General features: G+C 45.4%; 2 protein-coding genes across 2 annotated transcripts; one reads left to right on the top strand and one right to left on the bottom strand.

The window, feature by feature from the left end:
• The first annotated feature begins 188 nt into the window (after positions 1–188).
• Positions 189–2,791, top strand: TIMM29 (translocase of inner mitochondrial membrane 29). Its single transcript, XM_081894862.1, has 2 exons — positions 189–343; positions 2,001–2,791. The coding sequence occupies exons 1-2, from the start codon at positions 280–282 to the stop codon at positions 2,618–2,620; spliced, it is 684 nt and encodes a 227-aa protein (XP_081750988.1). The 5' UTR covers positions 189–279; the 3' UTR covers positions 2,621–2,791.
• Positions 2,792–11,386: 8,595 nt separating this feature from the next.
• On the bottom strand, positions 11,387–18,392 carry LOC309360088 (homeobox protein NANOG-like). Its single transcript, XM_081894668.1, has 4 exons — positions 18,147–18,392; positions 16,148–16,419; positions 14,985–15,074; positions 11,387–13,473 (listed from the first exon to the last, which is right to left on the bottom strand). Exons 1-4 carry the CDS (start codon positions 18,340–18,342, stop codon positions 13,033–13,035), a joined length of 999 nt encoding a protein of 332 aa, XP_081750794.1. The 5' UTR covers positions 18,343–18,392; the 3' UTR covers positions 11,387–13,032.
• Between the last annotated feature and the right edge of the window lie 1,250 nt (positions 18,393–19,642).

The following is a 19,642-nucleotide window of genomic DNA, read 5'->3' on the forward strand; positions in this document are numbered from 1 at the left end:
TAAATCAGTAATTTAATATATATACCGCCCTTTTGTCCTAGGATCACACGGCGCTTTACTGTATAAACTACACAGAGAACAAAATAGTTAAAAAAAAAACTTGTCTAATAGTTTCCTATCTCTATGAGCTCCTGCGCCTCACCTCTTCCTTCTTCCGGTCTCCTTTCCTATCTCTATGAGCTCCTGCTTCTCGCCTTCTCTTCCTTCTTCCGGTCTCCGCTGAGCTGGTCCGTCGCGCTTTAGCGTCCGGCTTCGCGGTCCTCCCAGAAAAGGCCGACGATGGCGGATCATCCGAGCCCGGAGAAGAGGCGCCTTTGGGGGCGGCTCCGCACGGGCCGCATAGGTGAGGCGGGCAGGCGAGCGGGGGGCTGGAGGGGAGGCCCGGGCTCGAGCCCTGAGCGCCGCCCGCTTCCTCAGACCTCACCCCGAGGGACGGGCGGGGAGGGAGGGAGAGGTTCGCCGCCGCCCCCCTGCATGCTTCCCTGGGAGGGGGAGGTGGCGGGTGGTGCCCTTCTGTGGCGCGCTTTGCCTCGGCCCGGGGCCGCCGCCTTTTCCTTCCTCCCGGCGCGGAGCTCACGCAGCTGTAGGTTCCTCTTAACCAGAGTCAGGTTTATGGAACTCTCTCCCAAAGAGGATTCGAGACAATCAGGGAGCAGCGCCGGATTAAAGGGGGTGCGGACTGTTGTTCCGCACAGAGCGCTGAGACGAGGGCAGTGCTGGATTTAGGTATAAGCTAAACAAGCTCTAGCTTAGGGCCCCACTCTCTTGGGGCCCCCCAAAAAATTAAACGAAAAAACACCTGAATGTACATTTCCAAAATATAAGATAAAAACAAATAAAATAAAACCTACATACAGCAACAGTGTTTTGTGTTGTGTAGGCTCCTATGATGTAAGTCATGGGCCCCGCCTGCTCCCTAAAATATCACTGGTTTGCTCATTTCTATATCAATTACTTTGATAAAATACATATTTTGTTATGTGCAAATGGCTTTAGATACCTATTATGTCCATAAATTACCATATAGCATATATGTAACACAAAAACAGCAATAATTTGTTGTTGACAAAGAACAGCTGGGCATATAACGGACCCTATTACCTTCAGTAGCTTAGGGCCTCATCAAACATAAATCCATCCCTGGACGAGGGGGACACAAAATGACCACAATAATCGAGTAATCATAATAAAACCTATATTCATATAGGTACCAATTCAAAGTCCTGAAGGGTGCCAAATTTTGGCCTGGTTCACAGTTTACTATATGACCTGCATGGCATGGAGGAGCATCAGTGCTCAGGAGGTTTGCGCTGGTTGCTGATCGGCTGCCGGGCCAGGTTCACGGTGTTGCTATTAGCATATAAAATCCATAACAAATTGGGGCCGCTTTACCCGCGAGATCGCCTTACCCCACAGGTGTCTGTAACTAGAGGTATCACTGTACTTCCGTTTTTGCATGTTTTAAAGTAGGGTTGTGAATTTGTCTCAATTTTACCGCTTTGTCTTTTCACAAAGTGAGGGTTTTTACAATCAAGAGGTGTATAAACTTTACAAAATAAATACATAAATAAAACAACCACAAAGCTATCAGCCAAGGCTACTAGCCATGCCCATGCAGAGTGTTTCAGAGGCCTGGAGTGGGAGACCCCAGTTGGCTGGGAGGCATGGGGCATTCTTGCCATGACAGTATGAGACCAGCAGGCCCCTGATGGGCTCCTCTGGCCAGCTTAGCCCACCGAGTCCCGAGGCAAGTGCACCTGATTGCACCCCTCTGCATAGGACCGGTACTAGCAATGATGGCTGTGCTGTACCCCCTTGGCATGGGGATAGTTGTTCTTGTGCTCAAATCCTAGTCACTGGTTTCCCACAAGAGGCATCTGGTTTAGCCACTGTGAGACCAGATGCAGGACTAATTGAGCCATTGGCCTGATCCAGCAGGCTCTTCTTCTGTTCTTACCATCCCTATTTTCTTCTTTCCCACCTCTCCCCCCCACCCCCAGCTTTGTGGTGCAAGAGCCTCCTGCACGACTATGCCGAAGCCTGCAAAGAGGTTGCTCTGGGTGTCAGGCAGCGGCCGGGGAAAGCTGGGCTCTACCTCTCACTGCTGGCCGGAGCGGTGGGCTGCAGCCTCCGCAGCCCCTGTGAGTCCTCCTTCGAGGCCAGCCTCCTGGAAGCCTCGGGCACCCTCCTCCTGCTCTCGCCCTGGACCCGCAGCAGCAGCTCGGAAGGGCACGTCCAGCGGCTGACCAAGCTGAGGAACCGGGGCCAGCTGCGCTTCCAGAGCCTGCTCTTCTTCTCCCTCATCTACGAGGCTCCTTTTGACGCAGGAGCAGATCTCTACCAGGCGCACTGCAAGTACCTGAAGCCACGCTGGATGGAAGTTCCCAGCCAAGTCCTTGATGTGGGCTTCTGGGGGTGCTGGTGGGTTCTGCACTCCAAAATGCGGGATCCGGACATTAACGAGGAGGAGTTTCAACACCTGCCAGAGCATCTCAGGACAATTTCTTTCCATAATCTCCATTCGGAAGCCAACGAGAAACTTTTTGACGAGAAATACAAGCCTGTTGTCCTGACAGAGGAGCAGATCCAGCAAACAGAAAGGGAGAGTCAGGGAAATTGACATCATTGATGTGCCTTGGTGGCTGTAGTTTATCATCTCCCTTTGGAGATGGTGGAACAAAGAAAAAGATCCGTTAGGAACATGGTCTGTTTTCCTCTAGGATCCTGATTTTCACTGTATTGTTCATGTAGACTCAGTCAGGTATGGTGAATAAATGAGTAAAAAGAAGAAGCACCCCTTGTCTTGAAATTTTCTTTGATTCCCTCTCCAGTGTGGTGTAGTGGTTAAGAGCGGTAGACTCGTAATCTGGGGAACCAGGTTCGCGTCTCCGCTCCTCCACATGCAGCTGCTGAGTGACCTTGGGCTAGTCACACTTCTTTGAAGTCTCTCAGCCCCACTCACCTCACAGAGTGTTTGTTGTGGGGGAGGAAGGGAAAGGAGAATGTTAGCCGCTTTGAGACTCCTTCGGGTAGTGATAAAGCGGGATATCAAATCCAAACTCTTCTTCCCTTTCAGTTCTTCACATTTAATTTCTCAGGAGCTGTACCTCCACAGGAGCTCTGTCCAAAACTTATTCTGAAGATGTACAGTGGTACCTCGGGTTAAGTACTTAATTCGTTCTGGAGGTCCGTACTTAACCTGAAACTGTTCTTAACCTGAAGCACCACTTTAGCTAATGGGGCCTCCTGCTGCCACCGCGCCGCCAGAGCCCAATTTCTGTTCTTATCCTGAAGCAAAGTTCTTAACCTGAAGCACTATTTCTGGCTTAGTGGAGTGTGTAACCTGAAGCGTATGTAACCTGAAGCATATGTAACCCGAGGTACCACTGTGTAGGGTTTGTTATTCTCTTGACTTTCCCCCAAGCCTCCCCTTTCCTATAGTATATGTGCTTGAATAAGTATTTTGTAATACTGTTAGTGAGAAGCTGGGAGATCTTGAGTTATTACAGTACTGCCTAGTTTAATATTTTGTGGAAATCTTCCATCTGAGGTGAAAAATAGCTCATAGCATCTTCCCATGTGTGTCTGTTCAGAAGTAAGCCCCACCAAGACGAGCGCCGCAACCCTAGAGTCGTCCGCGACTGGACCTAACAGTCAGGGGTCCCTTTACCTTTACCTTTGTATAGGGTTACAGTCTTCAATTTTGCTGTGGGATTTTGGGGGCAGAGGGTCAAACGGAAAACTTATCAGAAGCGGAATGGGAGAACCCCCAGTCACCTTATCCTTTGCTTTCACTAGCACAGCCCTGCAACATGCCAATTTATATCCAGTGTGTTCCACTACTAGTCAGATGTGTTAGGATGCTTTTTAAAATTTGTGTTCATCTTTGCATTTTCATGAGCTCCTGTAAGCAGGGCAGTCCATTGACAGCAGCAAAGAACAAAAGAGCTGGTGCAATTGCATTATTAAGTCCATTGGAGAGAAAAGTCTTAGAATGCAGGAATCTCAGCTAAAGTATCCATGACAGATGGTTATCCAACCTCTGCTTAGAAACCTCCAAGGAAGGAGAGTCCACCACCTCTCATGGGAGTCTTGAGAAGGTTCAAATTGGAGTGGCTGTTTGGTTCCATTCACCAGACGGCAGCGAACAGGGAGTGGGAAGAAAGAGGCAGTAATTACAGGATTCTGTCACCAGGTGGCAGAAGCAGAGTGGCAGGCAAGGGAGTAGGAAATTTAAAGCAAAGCTCAGTTGTCAAGGGGGATCCAGACTCTCCATTGTTTAATAAAAGCAACAATAAAAAGGCCTTTTCCTCTTCTAAATTGTGCACCTTTCTAAGGCTGGTCTATTTTTGTAAAAGATGTGATGGATTTTCCCCACCTCAATTTCTTTTCCTATTTTTAATGCCCTATGCACACACAACTATTCCTTATATCAACGAGGGTCCCTGTGGTTAGAAGAGTGTGGAGTTGCTTTTACTGCAAGGAAGTAATGACTAATGAAGGCATGCTTTTACTGCAAAACTAACTCCATGCACTGAGGCTAGTTTGGATTTCTAGCCCAAAATACTCTTGAGATGCAGCAAAGGTCAAGTTACTTGTAAATTGCGCCTTTGGATCTCACAGCCCAAATTCAGTGCTCGGCTGAATGTAGAAGCCTTCTGTTCCACAGAAGTGCACACATGTTGCTCTTTTAAATGTGTTGCATTTTAAATTAATCACATTGTTGACAAAAAATAATACTGGCTTCTTGTTGTTGTTGTTTAGTCATTTAGTCGTGTCCGACTCTTCGTGACCCCATGGAACAGAGCACGCCAGGCACTCCTGTCTTCCACTGCCTCCCGCACTTTGGTCAAACTCATGCTGGCAGCTTCGCGAACACTATCCAGCCATCTCGTCTTCTGTCGTCCCTCCTCCTTGTGCCCTCCATCTTTCCCAACAGGGTCTTTTCCAGGGAGTCTACTCTTCTCATGAGGTGGCCAAAGTATTGGAGCCTCAGCTTCACGATCTGTCCTTCCAGTGAGCACTCAGGGCTGATTTCCTTAAGAATGGATAGGTTTGATCTTCCTGCAGTCCATGGGACTCTCAAGAGTCTCCTCCAGCACCATAATTCAAAAGCATCAATTCTTCGGCGATCAGCCTTCTTTATGGTCCAGCTTTCACTTCCATACATCACTACTGGGAAAACCATAGCTTTTACTATACGGACCTTTGTTGGCAAGGTGATGTCTCTACTTTTTAAGATGCTGTCTAGGTTTATCATTGCTTTTCTTCCAAGAAGCAGGCGTCTTTTAATTTTGTGGCTGCTGTCACCATCTGCAGTGATCATGGAGCCCAAGAAAGTAAAATCTCTCACTGCCTCCATTTCTTCCCCTTCTATTTGCCAGGAGGTGATGGGACCAGGTGATGGGACCAGTAGTCATGATCTGGCTTAGAGAAAGACAATAGATCCTGTCCTCTTTGTTTTTGATGGGGTGGGGGCACTTTTGCCCTTTCACAGTTTGGCTATATTCAGGATAATAGTTTTTTAAAAAAGAACTTTTTACAAGTTACACCCTTGCGTATGTGAAATACTGTAGGGTGTGCATCTCTCAAATCCTACCCTGACAGACTCAAGCAGTTATAATATGCTTGCGCTTTCTTTGTGTGTGTCTCTCTGCTGTAGTAATATACTATATCCATTCACTGGCAATGATGTGTCCTGCACTGCATTGAAAGCAGAGTGGATTACCAGTGAATTACCACGGAAGGTTGTCTTGCGTTAGGATTCCAAATTGCAGCTGCAAATTATGTTGCATTGCAAATGCATGCAGCTACCATTTGGAATCTTAACGCAAAACAACCTTCGGTATGGCTAGTGTTTCCCAGATACCACACAGTGAGAGGGGTCAGTAGGAACAAAAAGAGGAAGGTCATATTTTTATTTTATTTTATGTTTTATTTTTACCTCAGGAGTAACCTGCTGATGATTGGCATGATAGTGGAACCAGAGTCTTCTGATTTGACTGATCTGCAATAAAGACTATCCTGCTTCAATTTCAACTAGGGCTCTGTCAGATGAGAATTCCTATGCAGGTTTACTGGAAGGACAGGGTTGCTCTCAAATATGTATGCAGAATAATAATAATAATAATAATAATAATAATAATAATAATAATAATGTGTATGTGTGTGTATTTACTGCAACAGACAGCTATAGTTGTGGAAATCAAGGGAAAGTAATTCCTTTCTGTTACACACACACACACACACACACACACACGGCTAAAATTTATGAATTTGGAGAAACCCAGATTTCATATATAACAAAATGTTGCCTCTTTATTCTGTCAGATCGATTTCTATGAAATCGATGTCCCAGGGTGTGTGAACCTCTCTGGAATTTAATTTTTAGCACACATTTGATTGCAACCAAGTTCTGTCTTACCTTACAAACAATCCTTTTTTTTAAAAACAAAAACAAAAACACATACAGGTGTTAAAACTGTGATATCTTAGAAGCTTCCTGGTGAAAGCTGGGAGGCTTCACCCCCTTCTGTGTGAGATAAGGATTAATATTGACCCCTGATAGAGGGCTCTGTATTTTATTTCCCTTTTTCCTTCCTCCTATTTTCTCTCTTTGTTTTTTCTCTTTCTTTTTTGTTTTATTTCCTTTTCTTCTCTATTTTTATTTGTATTAGTTTGGTTTCAATTGTGTGTTGAAAACTTTCAATGAAAATGCATATATAAAAAAGTGTGGTTTCTACACAAAGGTGGCTGCATAATTTGCAGGTGTTTGCTCTTAGAGCTACCCTAGAATGGTGTTTCTTGTCACTTTTGTAAAATACACTGCTCAGATTTTTAAAAATCATACTTGGCATTTATATAGTGTCCGAAGTTCCCTACATACATCATCATGTTGGCTCTTATAAGAAGCTATATAGTATTATCCCCATATTTTGGGGGTTGAGGGCGAGACAGAAAAGAGCAAGGTCTAAGGCACCTGCCCCTATAGAGTTGATAGGTAAGGTTATCTAGATGCCAAGGAAGGAGGGGAGCTTACTGGAGCTGAAACCCTGAAGTGATATCTCCCAAATTTAAGTCAGGGATTTTGCCATTTATCATGCAAAATTTCATCCCCTAATGCAGGAGAGCAGAAAAGTGCCAAAGAATTAGCATAGGCTGCCTTCTTGTTGACAACAAGGCAAGCAAGATGACTGGCATTCATTCAATCAACATCTTTCGTCCAAGGTTTCCTGAAAGAGCAGACATAGCCAGAGGGGTCAATGCCCCCTCCTGAGCACTGAGAGAAGAAATGCAAAATTTTCTTCCCCTGCAGTGAAACAATTTGCACTGGGAGGTGAATTTCATTGCACACAGTTTGGCTCTGGTTTGGTTTTGGGGGTTCACAGTTAATTTTCCTTTTGCATATTGTATGGTGGGGCAACAGTTGCCTGCAAAACTGCAGCAATTTGTAGAGCAGGTGGGCAAGCGAAAGGAGCATCATTAGACTAAGAGGTAAAACTATTTTATTTTATTTATTGTACAATATTTATATACCACTTGGCTGTACTAAAACCTCAAATGGGTTTACAAAAAAACCCCCACCATAAAATTATCAGGGGAAACAAGTTGTGTTCTCTGCACAAGTAACGCTCCAAGTGAGATAAAGTCACTACAGTAAACATCGTAATAGATAATAAAAAATAAATCATGTTCAGATTTAAGAGGCCTGCCAAATCCCGCATTTACAGCTTGGCCAATTCTGGAGTCAACCATTGCGGTTCTGTGACATGGAGCAATGCAGCAGCAAGGAGGGGGGGGGAGGCGTTGCATAGAACAATGGGATAGAATCATATATTTGTAGAAGGGGCCAGAAGGCTCACCTAGTCCAACCCCCTGCAATGCAGGAATATTTTGCCCAACGTGGGGCTTGAACCCACAACCCTGAAATTAAGAGTCTCACGCATTGCAGGGGGTTGGACTAGATGACCCTTGTGTCCCCTTCCAACTCTAATTCTATGCTCTGCTGACTGAGCTATCCCAGCAGGATGTGGGAGATTGGCATGTATGGGGAAATGTTGCCTTCCTGACCTTCTCTTTTGCAATGGTCATGTTCTCCTGCACTTCTCCAAAGATGGTTGGCTGGATAAAATAACTTCTGACGGCAGCTGTAGTATCACCACAGAGCAACTGGGCTTCTTCCTTCTGTGTAGGACTAAAGTATCCAAGGCTCTTCTTCTACTGAGCCTCATCCAACTGAGGCCCCTACAGCGTTGCTTGGGAGGGAATGGATTCTTGAACCTATTTCTGTTCCTTCTCGCGTATGAACGTATGGCGAGATTGCCCAGCCATGTTACTGAGGATACTTTTCAGCTCGTCAGGCCTGTGAAGGTGGATGAGGGTCCATCACTGCTACCTGAAGTGAAACCTGATTGGTATTGTTGGCATCCCATCTGTCTCAAGAGACAATGGGGTGTTTCCCTGAGGGTGAAGCCAAACCGCTGTGTTAAAAGCACCAAATTGACCTCCCTAAGGTGCAAGTCTGGGCAGATTGCATGGAGGTCCTGGGCTGCCCAGACAACAAGATCCCCCTCTCGGCCTCGCTGTGATATATTTCCTCTTTTCTTGGCTATGATGTCAGGTGCCATGCTAGTGGCTCTGGTCCTATCTAGAATGAGGGTTAATGTGACATGTAGACAGTATGCGGTTCTGCCTTTCCTCTTCCATCTATCTGTCCCAGAAGGCCCTCCTGTTTAGGGAAAACATTCAGTGAGGCAGGCTTTTCTGGAACCTGCTTTGCTTCCAAAACGTTTACCCCACTGCTGTCCTGACACCTATATTAAGATGCTTAATAGGTAAAGGTAAAGGTAAAGGTACCCCTGCCCGTACGGGCCAGTCTTGACAGACTCTGGGGTTGTGCGCCCATCTCACTCAAGAGGCCAGGGGCCAGCGCTGTCCGCAGACACTTCCGGGTCACGTGGCCAGCGTGACAAAGCTGCATCTGGCGAGCCAGAGCCGCACACGGAAACGCCGTTTACCTTCCCGCTGGTAAGCGGTCCCTATTTATCTACTTGCACCCAGAGGTGCTTTCGAACTGCTAGGTTGGCAGGTGCTGGGACCGAGCAGCGGGAGCGCACCCCGCCACAGGGATTCGAACCGCCGACCTTTCGATCGGCAAGTCCTAGGCGTTGAGGCTTTAACCCACAGCGCCACCTTCGTCCCCGACAAGATGCTTAATACTAACACTTAATTGTACAGGACATTGCTGTATTTGGCTTTGACGCCACTCCCAAAAACATTGATTGCCCTGGGTTTTAGTGCAGCAATACTTCTGGTTGGCACCATGAGGAAAGGATGCTAGACTAGAGGAGCCTTTGGGCCTGATGCACTCCCAAGCCTATAGACGTTACCCCAGGGAAGGCAAAAAGCAGGACACTATTTTTATTATTATATTTTAAAAATCCCTTCCTGGCCTCCAGAAGGTCATAAGCTGAATATTAGGGTTGTTCTCATACCACCTTGCTTTCCCTCCATCACCCAAGTTGCTGACTCCTAAATAAAACATCATTAGTTTTACCAATTGCTGTTGCCTAACTGAAGCTGAGGCTCCAATACTTTGGCCACCTCTTGAGAAGAGAAGACTCCCTGGGAAAGACCCTGATGTTGGGAAAGATGGAGGACACAAGGAGAAGGGGATGGCAGAGGACGAGATGGTGGGACAGTGTTCTCGAAGCTACCAACATGAGTCTGACCAAACTGTGGGAGGCAGTGGAAGACAAGAGTGCCTGGCATGCTCTGGTCCAGGGGGTCACAAAGAGTCGGACACAACGAAACAACATCATCCCAAGACACCTGCCTCATGTTAGGTTAGTTGTCATTACGCGTGTCCCCATGTACAGTCATACCTCAGGTTAAATATGCTTCATGTTGAGTCGTTCGAGTTGTGCTCCGCGATACCACTGTATGTTCTTTAATGGCTCTGGTTGCATCTAAGTACAATTTCAGCCCAGGCATTGTGTACCACACCCAAAACAAGGTGGTTTTTTTATTGTTCTTATTGAAAGATTTTCATGGATAACAAAGGTACATATAGCATCTCTTGTTTTCAGTTTACAAGAGTCCTATCTACAGGTCAGTTACATTTGGTGTGAGACATTGCTATCATAGGCATTGTGAGGTTGGGGGTGGGAGAGAAAGATGGGGGGAGGGAGAAAGTGGGGGGGCAATGATTTTCCTTCTTTTGCATAGTGCATGTGCAGGTTGCTTTTAGTGAGTTTTGTCTGAGAGAGGGATTTTTATGCCATTGTCTTGTTGGGCTGTGTGTGTAATGAATGGCAGCCAAACAGGGTGAAGGCATCCCCTTCGTTCATCTCTGTACTAATTTCAATTACTTGCTTAATTTTTCTAGTAGCTGTTTCCCATATGGTTTGGTACCAGTGGCCCATGTTCACTCCTGACAGGTCCCTCTCCAGTGTCTAGTTATGATGCTCCTAATTGCTGAGTAGGTAGCTTAGGAGTTCTTTGTACAAACTGTAGTTTGAGTGCATGTTGTTGTCTATATTTAATAGGGCCAGTTCTGGAGTTGCTTCTAATACCTCTTTTTGTTGTTTTGAAGATTTCTGGTAGGACTGATGTCAAAGTGTTGAATTTTGAAACATTCCCACCACATGTAGATATATGTGCCTGTACTGGTGCAACCTCTCCAGCATTTAGTTGAGTTTCCTGGGTTTATCATTGCCAGCTTCCATGGTGTTAGGAACCATCTATAAGTTTCAAAGTGAGTTCCCTTCTTTTGGTAGAGATGGATTCAAAAAGTGGCTTAGACCAGTTTATAGACACAAAGGTGTAATTTTAAAGGAGAGTATAATTCACTTTTCAGACTATTGCAAATAATTAAGCAGCATGGCAGGGATATCTTGCCCTTCCATTCATAAATATTTGGGGAAATGTAGCAGAGTAAAGGTAAAGGGAACTCTGACAGTTAGTTCCAGGCATGGATGACTCTGGGGTTGCTGCGCTCATCTCGCTTTACTGGAGCCAGCGTACAGCTTCTGGGTCATGTGGCCAGCATGACTGAGCAGTACCTATTTATCTACTTGCACTGCGTGCTTTCAAACTGCTAGGTTGGCAGGAGCAGGGACCGAGTGACGGGAGCTTGCGGGGATTCGAACCGCCGAACTTCCGATCAGCAAGCCCTAGGCTCTGTGGTTTACAATAGACAAAATGCTCCAGTACTGGGAAGGATGCAATAGGCTTCTCTATGAGTGAGTGAAGGCTGCATCATCATCATCATCATCATTATTAATAATAATATTTGTATGAAGATAACTAGTTTTCAGCCTCAGGTAACCTTAATCCAAGCTGCTCTGAGCAATATATGAAATCATCGGGAAATGTAAGACCTGTTTCAGTTAAAGAAAGTCTATGGGCATCATGGCTAATTGGGGGTCTTAAATGGGTTTCCTGAACCTCAACAAAACTAATATTGGTTGGCCAACAACATTTCTCCTAGGGCAACAAGCTTATGTACTTATCACAAGGTTCTTGTACGATAACAGGTGCAAATACTTGCCAATGGCTTATTTAAACAACAAAAAAAGCTAAACAGAAACACGGTTATCAGGATGCACTTTTACTAACCAATCATAACACCAATGCCTTGTGCAGATTAAAAATGAGACAGCAATATAGTAAACACTCTATGTTAACTAGAAAACAGGTGTGTTCTGTATACAAACATGTGAACCACGAGAATATGAAACACTAAAAACATTTGGCAAGTCCATTAACTCTCCCCTCATTCCAAAAGAAAATCTAATCTAGGCAGTTAGGCAGCTGCTAAGCAGGTAGATCCACAGTACGGCCGGATAGGAGGCAGTTTCCTCCCCCTTCCAGTAATTCCAGTACATAGTAAGACTTAAAAAGCAAGGCTAGCCAGAGAATAAATCAACAGTGTCCTGCAGTGTCATATTAAAAAAGCACACAAGCCGCCATCTTTTCTGGCAGCTAAAGTAGATCCCCTATGACGATAGGTCTTGTCATATTGGTGAATGAAATATTTTATAATAAAATTGGGGGGCATGTAAGACTAAGTTCCAGGTTGGCCATCAGCAACCAAGCCCTACCTAAGAGAGCCTTTGGCTAGAGGGTTGCTGTGGGATTGTTTATGCAGTCCTTCCAGGACTGATCAGAGAGAACCTGCAGAGGTCACCCCTTGCTATTGCCTGAAGATTTGTGGTGCAAGGGGAAATGAAGAGCCCCCTACAGTGTTTCCTGCCAAAATAAAGAATACCTCACTTTTCACCTTGATTCTATCTGGCTCTGTCCATTATGGTTTTGGAGGTCTCCTCAAGTGAAGAGATGCAGAAGAGGACAGGTTCAATAGCAGCAGGTTGTCATATAGGTCAGAAAGGCAACCCCTTTCTTCCATGTAGTGGATGTACCTTAAACCAAAAGTTCTGTCCTCTACCCCCAAGTCATCCTACTCTTAACAGATAGGCAGTTGAAGCAAGAGTAAATGCTCTCTTGTTAGGAAAGAAACAATATCTTTCATGAAAGATCAAAGAGAATAATGGGGAAAGAAACAAAGAGTCCATTTTTTTAAGAGTAGAAGCTGCCTTCATATTGGATTGGGGAGGGGCAGCCAAATTTTGAGCTCTTGAGGAAGTGACTCACACAGCAGGCAGCCAAGGGGAGATGGGAGCACGGTTAATTCTAACATTTGCAGATTCCTCTTCGTGAACATGGTTTTCCACACACATCGAGTGCCTTTTCCTGGAGCCAGCCAGGATGAACTGATGAAAGCCAAGTTCAGAGCTGCACATGCAACACACACACACACACACACACAAACACAGCCCCCCCGAGTCAGAAGACAACAATAAAACTGCCCATTTTCTGTTTTTTTTTTCAAGTGCCAAGATCCCTCACAGATGCCAGTGAAGGAGGTGGGAAGATAGGAGTGGGACTCCTATTTGAAGCAAGAGAATCTGAAGAGAAAGCAATAAAAGAATGAGACCCTGGGTGGCAGGGAGAGAACCTAAAGTCTGGGAATTAGAGCTGCTCTGGTGTCCTTGGGTTTGCAAGAGGGTCTGTCTGATAATGTTGCAGGACAGAGGTGGTGCCTGGTGCAGTGGCAGATACACTGGGAAAAGGATATCCACCCTCCATCTTCACAGCAGCATACTCCAGGCTTGCAGAGAAACCATGATAGAAGTTCATCCTTTGCTGGCCGATGTACCCGAGTGCCTGTTGGCCATAACAGGGCCCAGCAGCCTTCCCAAAGAAACCTCCATCCTCTCCTTCTCCCACAACTGGACACAGACCCTGGGGGCTGCCGTAGATCTGGCTGTGATCGCTGCTATAGTTCTGGTTGTTGACGCTGACGGGATTGCTGGCGTAGTTCTCGTGGGCATTGGCCAATGAATGGATATTCCTAGCATCGTTGATGGCGTATCCTTGGTGATAGCTGGGGTTTATGTCCAGGTAACCGTTCTGTAAAGAGAAAAGTAGTGATGTTTCAACACACACCCAAATAGCAATGCTATTCACCTGTCTACAGAAGCACATTGCATCCCAGTATAGCTCCCAGTACGTTTCCAAGCGCAATTCAAAGTGTTGGTGTTGATCATTAAAGCCCTAAACAGCCTCGGCCCAGTATACCTGAAGGAGCATCTCCACCCCCAGTGTTCAGCCCGGGACACAGAGATCCAGCTTTGAGGGCTTTCTGGTGGTTCCCTCACTGTGAGAAGTGAGGTTACAGGGAAGCAGGCAGAGGGCCTCCTCAGTAGTCGCACCTGCCCTGTGGAATGCTCTCCCATCAGATGTCAAGGAAATAAACAACTATCTGGCTTTTAGAAGACATCTGAAGGCAGCCCTGTTTAGGGAAGTTTTTAATGTTTTTAATATTCTGTTGGGAGCTGTCCAAAGTGGTTGGGGAAACCCAGCCAGATGGGCAGACTATAAGTAATAATTTATTATTATTAAATTATTATCCATTATCTCAGCTGTCCTTCAGGCAACTTTAGAAGTTAGGCAAAAATCATTCCCATCTGGAGATTGAGGGTGGAGACCAGTATTGGTGTGCCCGATGCCACCCTGTGTGCTCATGGCAGAGGATAGTTCAGTGTAAGACAGACCCTTTTGCCCTAACTGAACTCCCACCTTTTTATATTAAATTGTACAAATTTTCTATTAAAATATTGTCCTGAACTGCAAATGCTCCATAAGACCATCCACCCCAGCTCTGAAGGAATAGAGTGTTTGTTTTCAAACTTATATACACTCCACATTAAAATAATGATTAAAAATGGTGTGTCTACACAGATAATATGTCTTTACTGTGTCTCATGTCTGTCTGAGGCCACTGCGGGTGTAGTCCCAAGAGATATATCTGCCACCCCCCACCCCCCCATGTAACGGGCCCGCTCCCTCTATCAATATTTCAAAGCTCCATTGTCATACTGAGGCCTGCTTTGTATTTTTTTGTGAGATACATATTATTGGGACATTATACTTGTGAGGCTAGATGTCTCTTGTGGTCCCTTTCAACTCTACAATTCTATGGCTCTTGGTTGGATTTAGAAAGCCCTGTTTATTTGGGGACAAAACCATAAGGAGCTGCCTTATACAGATAGATGAGCTAAGGATCTCAGCACCAGTCATCGTCTAGACCAGTGTTTCCCAACCCTGGTCTCCAGCTGTTTTCAGACTACAATTCCCATCATCCCTGACCACTGGTCTTGCTAGCTAGGGATGATGGGAGTTGTAGTCCAAAAACAGCTGGAGAACTAAGGTTGGGAAACACTGGTCTAGACAACTTGGTAGCAGCACTTTCAGGATTTCACAGGGATTTTCCCCAGCCCTACTAGAGATGCCAAGGATTGAATCTACAACCCTTTGCTCACATTGTGGGCCAGGCACTACTATAAAGGCAACACACTGGAGCATCTTAATGAGTCAGAAGCTGGAGAAGTTCTGCTCCATCAGATGGGCCGCCTAATTACCTGAGGTTGGCATATTCCTCTTCTCATCCACACAGCTTCCTTCTGGGTTCGTTTAAACTTCATCCGCTGATTCTGAAACCAGGTTTTTATCTGAAATACACAGTACAAGATAAGCAACTTCCTTCATCTGTAGTCAATCTATGCAAAGGTGTATTTGCACCACTCACAAAACACACACTCAGATCTTTACGTTGTCAGCCACGAAGGCAAAAAAGCTCACCCAGTGAGCATGTTTATACAACAGGCTTAGAATGAACTTGGCATTCCTTCTTCTCAAGAGATCTCTGGGAGTTCTGTGCAGGTGAGTAGAAGTCGGCCATCCCCTCCATTTCAATGTGCAGCTGGAGATTTGTTACCAAATTGGCACTACTTGCATGGAATTTCATTTCATTTTTAATTTGTATACCACTTTTCTATATTACTATACACAAGACGGTGTACAAGCAGAAGAAACAAAGATTGCACACCTTATAACAATTTGACCCAATACAAAAATGTCAAAATAATAAAAACACAACTTTAAAATAAACAAATTGCATGAGATGTAATATTCAATAACCCATTAGAATATAATAGTACCCAATAAAATTAAATATCAGAAAACAAACAGCAAAGCCGCAGTGCATAAAATAGGAAGGACCTCAAAAACAGCCTAATGAGAACTCAAAGTGGGCCATGGAATTTTGACTAGTCTGTTGCGATGGAGAAGCAAAAGATTAAATGACTAATCAAGATAACCCTGCACTGCAACATTTTGTTGCTGTTCAAACTTGTAGATGTCTCATGGAAATCTCACCACCAGCACCAAACTAGAACTCATGGGAAGCTCAGAGAAGCCATGGCAGTTAAAACACAAGCAAACAAATACAATTCTACACGCCACCAAGAAAGAATAAAGCAAACTATGTAAGAAAGGGAGCTGTAGGAGGAGAGAAGGAAGGAAGGCTCAAACAATTGAGGCATACACAATCAGAAGTGTGGCAGACAAATATTAAAGGTGGATCTCAAGACTGTATTGCAGGACAGCTTATGCAAGAGCCACCACCAGTTGGAACAACTGGAATTCTGACTCTGGAAAGTCAAGTGCAACAAGAGCAAATCTTTAAAAATTCAGGCCAAAGGTCTCCCGGCCTGACCCTGCCCTGCTTCAGCAAAACACTTACTTGTTTGTAGGTGAGTCCCAAGGCAGAGGCCAGTTCTCGGATCTGTTGTGGACTGAGATATTTCTGCATCTGGAATCTGTGGTGTAAGACCTGCAGCTGCCTTTGAGAGAAAGCCGTGCGGTTCTTGCTCTTCTTGCTTCCTTTACTCTCCTCCTTGCTCCGCTGGGGAGTAGAAGTCAGATCTGGGGAGGGGGGCGGCTTGTTGGGGCTGGTTGCAGAATCTGGTGTATAATAAGTGAATATCCCAGAGCTAGAAGACCTTGGGGAGAGATCTAGGAATCAAGCAGACACAGTATGCAAAGGATAAATAGGGCAGAACGGGGCTTAAAAAGCCAGAATGCAAAAAGTGTTTGATAAATAAGTTTTATAAGACAGTACACAAACTTTCTAAATAGAACTTTTGCTTGTGTATCTACTTCTCAGACCTCCTGTGATATTTGAAAGTTTGCACACTCTGAACATAGAAACATAAAAGGAAACCTTCAATAGGCTGCAAATCCTAACTCCACCAACATGGGACTAAGCCCAGGTAAATTAAATAGCATTTACACCTGAGTAAACACTGCTAGGATTGCATTTCTCATCTCCAGGACCAACAGACCACGCCCATCAATTAACTGTTATCATTAGCATCACTAGACTGCAGAACACTAATGAACTAAATGTAAGCAATGCTTTAATTCTTGCTTAAGACAATCCTTAAATGACTCTGCAAAACACTGTTTGGTATGTCACTGGCTTGCAAAATGCTTCGGCAAAATTCACGTTCATGACAAGAGGGAAGGGCAGGATGAACGAGTTGACACCCAAATCGCGCTCACATTTCGAGTCCGCAAAATGTTGGGAACTGAGCAATTTGTGCCCAGTAATAATCCAGGTTAAGAGATAAGGGTAGCCTTGGGGGGGGGGGAAGGAAAAAGCCCTGCGTTTTAAATGTGGTGCTGATGTGAGCGCCTTCTTCTCCGGCCAAAAAGCGGTTTCTTTGGCTAGGCAGCAACTCCTAGCACTGACCCTGTTTTGCTCCCTAGTTAAGGGGCAGTTTCAAACCCAGGCAATTGTTCCTTGAATACATCCTCTCCACCAGGGGCTGGGCTTTTGCGCTGGCGTAGGAATCGCAGATCCATAACCTTTTTTAGCCCAATTAGGAGCCGCGCACCTAAATTTGCATAGGATCCGACTGCGCACCTGCAACCTGTTCCTTGCGCAGTCAGCAAAATGGGCTCCCGAGGAAACATTTCTATTTCTATCTACTGCGTTTCTATTCTGGCTTTCCTCCAAAGCGTTCTGGGTGGTGCACATGCCCCCCCCCCCATTTTATCCTTCAAAACAACCCTGTGAGGTAGGCAGAGTCCGATGGTGAAACCCAGAGTTTCATGGCTAAGCGAGCCTTTGAACCCCGGTCTCCGAGTTCAACCCCCTCTACCCACTACGCCCTACTGCCGTGCACACCACTCAAGCCTATCATGGAAAAGGCCACAATCCAAATTCGGTTAAAGGACCCCCCATCGAAATCATCATCATTATTATTATTACTTACTAAATTTGTTAGTCGCTTTATCTTGCCCCAGGCAACCCCAAGCGACTTCCGAACAAGCAACCCCGCTTAGGTGCATTGAAACCAAGCGAGGGAGGAAATGCCCAACTTTTGCATCCAAAACGGTTCTGTATTGTACTTCAATTTGCGAATTCCAAGCTTTGCATTCGCAGCAAGAAGCTCCCAATGCTTGCTTAACTGATAAAGGGATTTTCTGTACAGTAAATGTAGGGGTCCCCAAACTTGAGTCTCCAGCTGTTTTGGGGACTACAAGTCCCATCCTCCCTAGCTAGCAGGACCAGTGGTCAGGGATGATGGGAACTGTACCCCAAGAACAGCTAGAGACCCATGTTTGGGGGAACCCTGGTGCAATGGAGTCAGCTTTCCCGGGTGAAGTGACTTTAAGAGACTTAAGCGAAGAGGGCTGCAACCTCCTTTGCGCGTTTTCCTAGGAGATCCGCTTACCTGGGTTATTGCTGGGGCCCTTCCCTTCTGGGCCGTCAACAGCCTCGGGGGCAGGGAACCCCCCGGAGCAGCTCCCCGGCTCCATCTCCTCCTTCACCGAGGGCCAGTAGTAACCGTCGTAGCCCATGTCAGCGGGGGCCACCACCCCTGTAGGGTAGACCCGGTAAGAGGCATTGAGGGCCAGAGGGATGCTCATGAATGGAGGAGTCGGCGGGACCCTTCGGAAGCGTGGCTGGATCACCGAAGCGACCGCGATCCCCTGGGGGATCTTTTATGGGCTGCAGGCAGGACTTCCCCAGTCATTATCATGCTAAAAGGGGGTCCAATTTGCTGGGCGGGGCGGGAGGGAGGGGCGGGAGATCGGAGGATGGAGACCCTCGTTCGCAATTTATTTCCTAACTTTTAAATATTTATTATTATTATTATTTATAAAATTTGTATGCTGCCCTAGACCCGCAGTAACATAAAAGCACACCGTAAAAACAGGAAATATATGAGATAAATAAAAGCAAAAACAATAAACCTCCTCCCTCCCCACCACATTTAAAAAAGGGCATTGAATGTCAGTTTATTCAGTATTTTATTTATTAAATTTGTATGTCGATGGGCATCATATAGATATATTATTATTAGTTACAGGTAGGGAGCCGCATTGGTCTGCTGTAGTCGAAACAAAAAAATCCTTATTATTATTAAATAGTCCTTCATCTGTAGATCTCAGGGCAGTTCACAACATAAAAATACATAATAAAAACAAGAACTAAAACAAACCAGTAACTTGTTTGTTTTTAACCCTCAAAGCAGTTTGTTATTCTTATATTAATTCAGATATACTGGGGGCAGATTAATCCAGGGAAGATCAGTCGATCAACAGCTAGGAACCTAAGCCAAGAGAGCTGAAGGGAGCCTCCATGTATAGGGGCAGTATATTTCTAAGGATCAGGTGCTGGGAACAATCAACGGGGAAATGCCATTAGTTTCACACCTTTCCTTTAGTTTTCCAGAGGCATATGGCTGGCAGGCCAGTTCTTATTTCTTTGAACGCAAGTCACCAAAGAAAGTGCTATATAAATGCTATGCTTTATATGATAAAGACTAAGCTTTATAGTAGCTATTGTCAAAATAAAGCACATTTGAGGGATGCAAAGCAAAGGCCAATTCATTGCCAAACAGCCATTGTAGTTGTTGCTAAGATTGGGTTGGCACAGAAACCGGGATGGTGGAAAAGTGCTAAAAAGGATGTGATGACAGGCTTGGTATCTAGGCTCCTTTATCTTCCATGTGTTTACTCAGAAGTAAGCCCGCTGAATTCAGAGGAGGCCAAGCAGAGGATCTGCAGCATGCCTGTGAGACCTTCTGATACCCAGAGGTGGAGCTTAGGCTGTAGAAGAGCTGATTAAATCCTCAGCTCAGCTGTGACCCGGAGGAAGGACTTCTTGAGGAAGCCCTTGCTTTTCCAGCCACAGCTCCTTGTCTCTAAAATGGGAATTGCCTCT

The sequence above is a fragment of the Podarcis melisellensis genome (genome assembly GCF_964234715.1).
Source record: "Podarcis melisellensis genome assembly, chromosome: 17".
Lineage (NCBI taxonomy): Eukaryota > Metazoa > Chordata > Lepidosauria > Squamata > Lacertidae > Podarcis > Podarcis melisellensis.

Excerpts from the sequence above, each read along its gene's own strand:
- LOC309360088 (XM_081894668.1), bottom strand. The coding sequence starts at position 18,342 with ATGAGCATCCCTCTGGCCCTCAATGCCTCTTACCGGGTCTACCCTACA. Across the intron at positions 15,075-16,147 it reads TGGGACTCACCTACAAACAA|ATAAAAACCTGGTTTCAGAA; the intron begins GTAAGTGTTTTG and ends TGTGTATTTCAG. Across the intron at positions 13,474-14,984 it reads GAGGAATATGCCAACCTCAG|AACGGTTACCTGGACATAAA; the intron begins GTAATTAGGCGG and ends TTCTCTTTACAG.
- TIMM29 (XM_081894862.1), top strand. The coding sequence starts at position 280 with ATGGCGGATCATCCGAGCCCGGAGAAGAGGCGCCTTTGGGGGCGGCTC. Across the intron at positions 344-2,000 it reads GCTCCGCACGGGCCGCATAG|CTTTGTGGTGCAAGAGCCTC; the intron begins GTGAGGCGGGCA and ends CCCCACCCCCAG.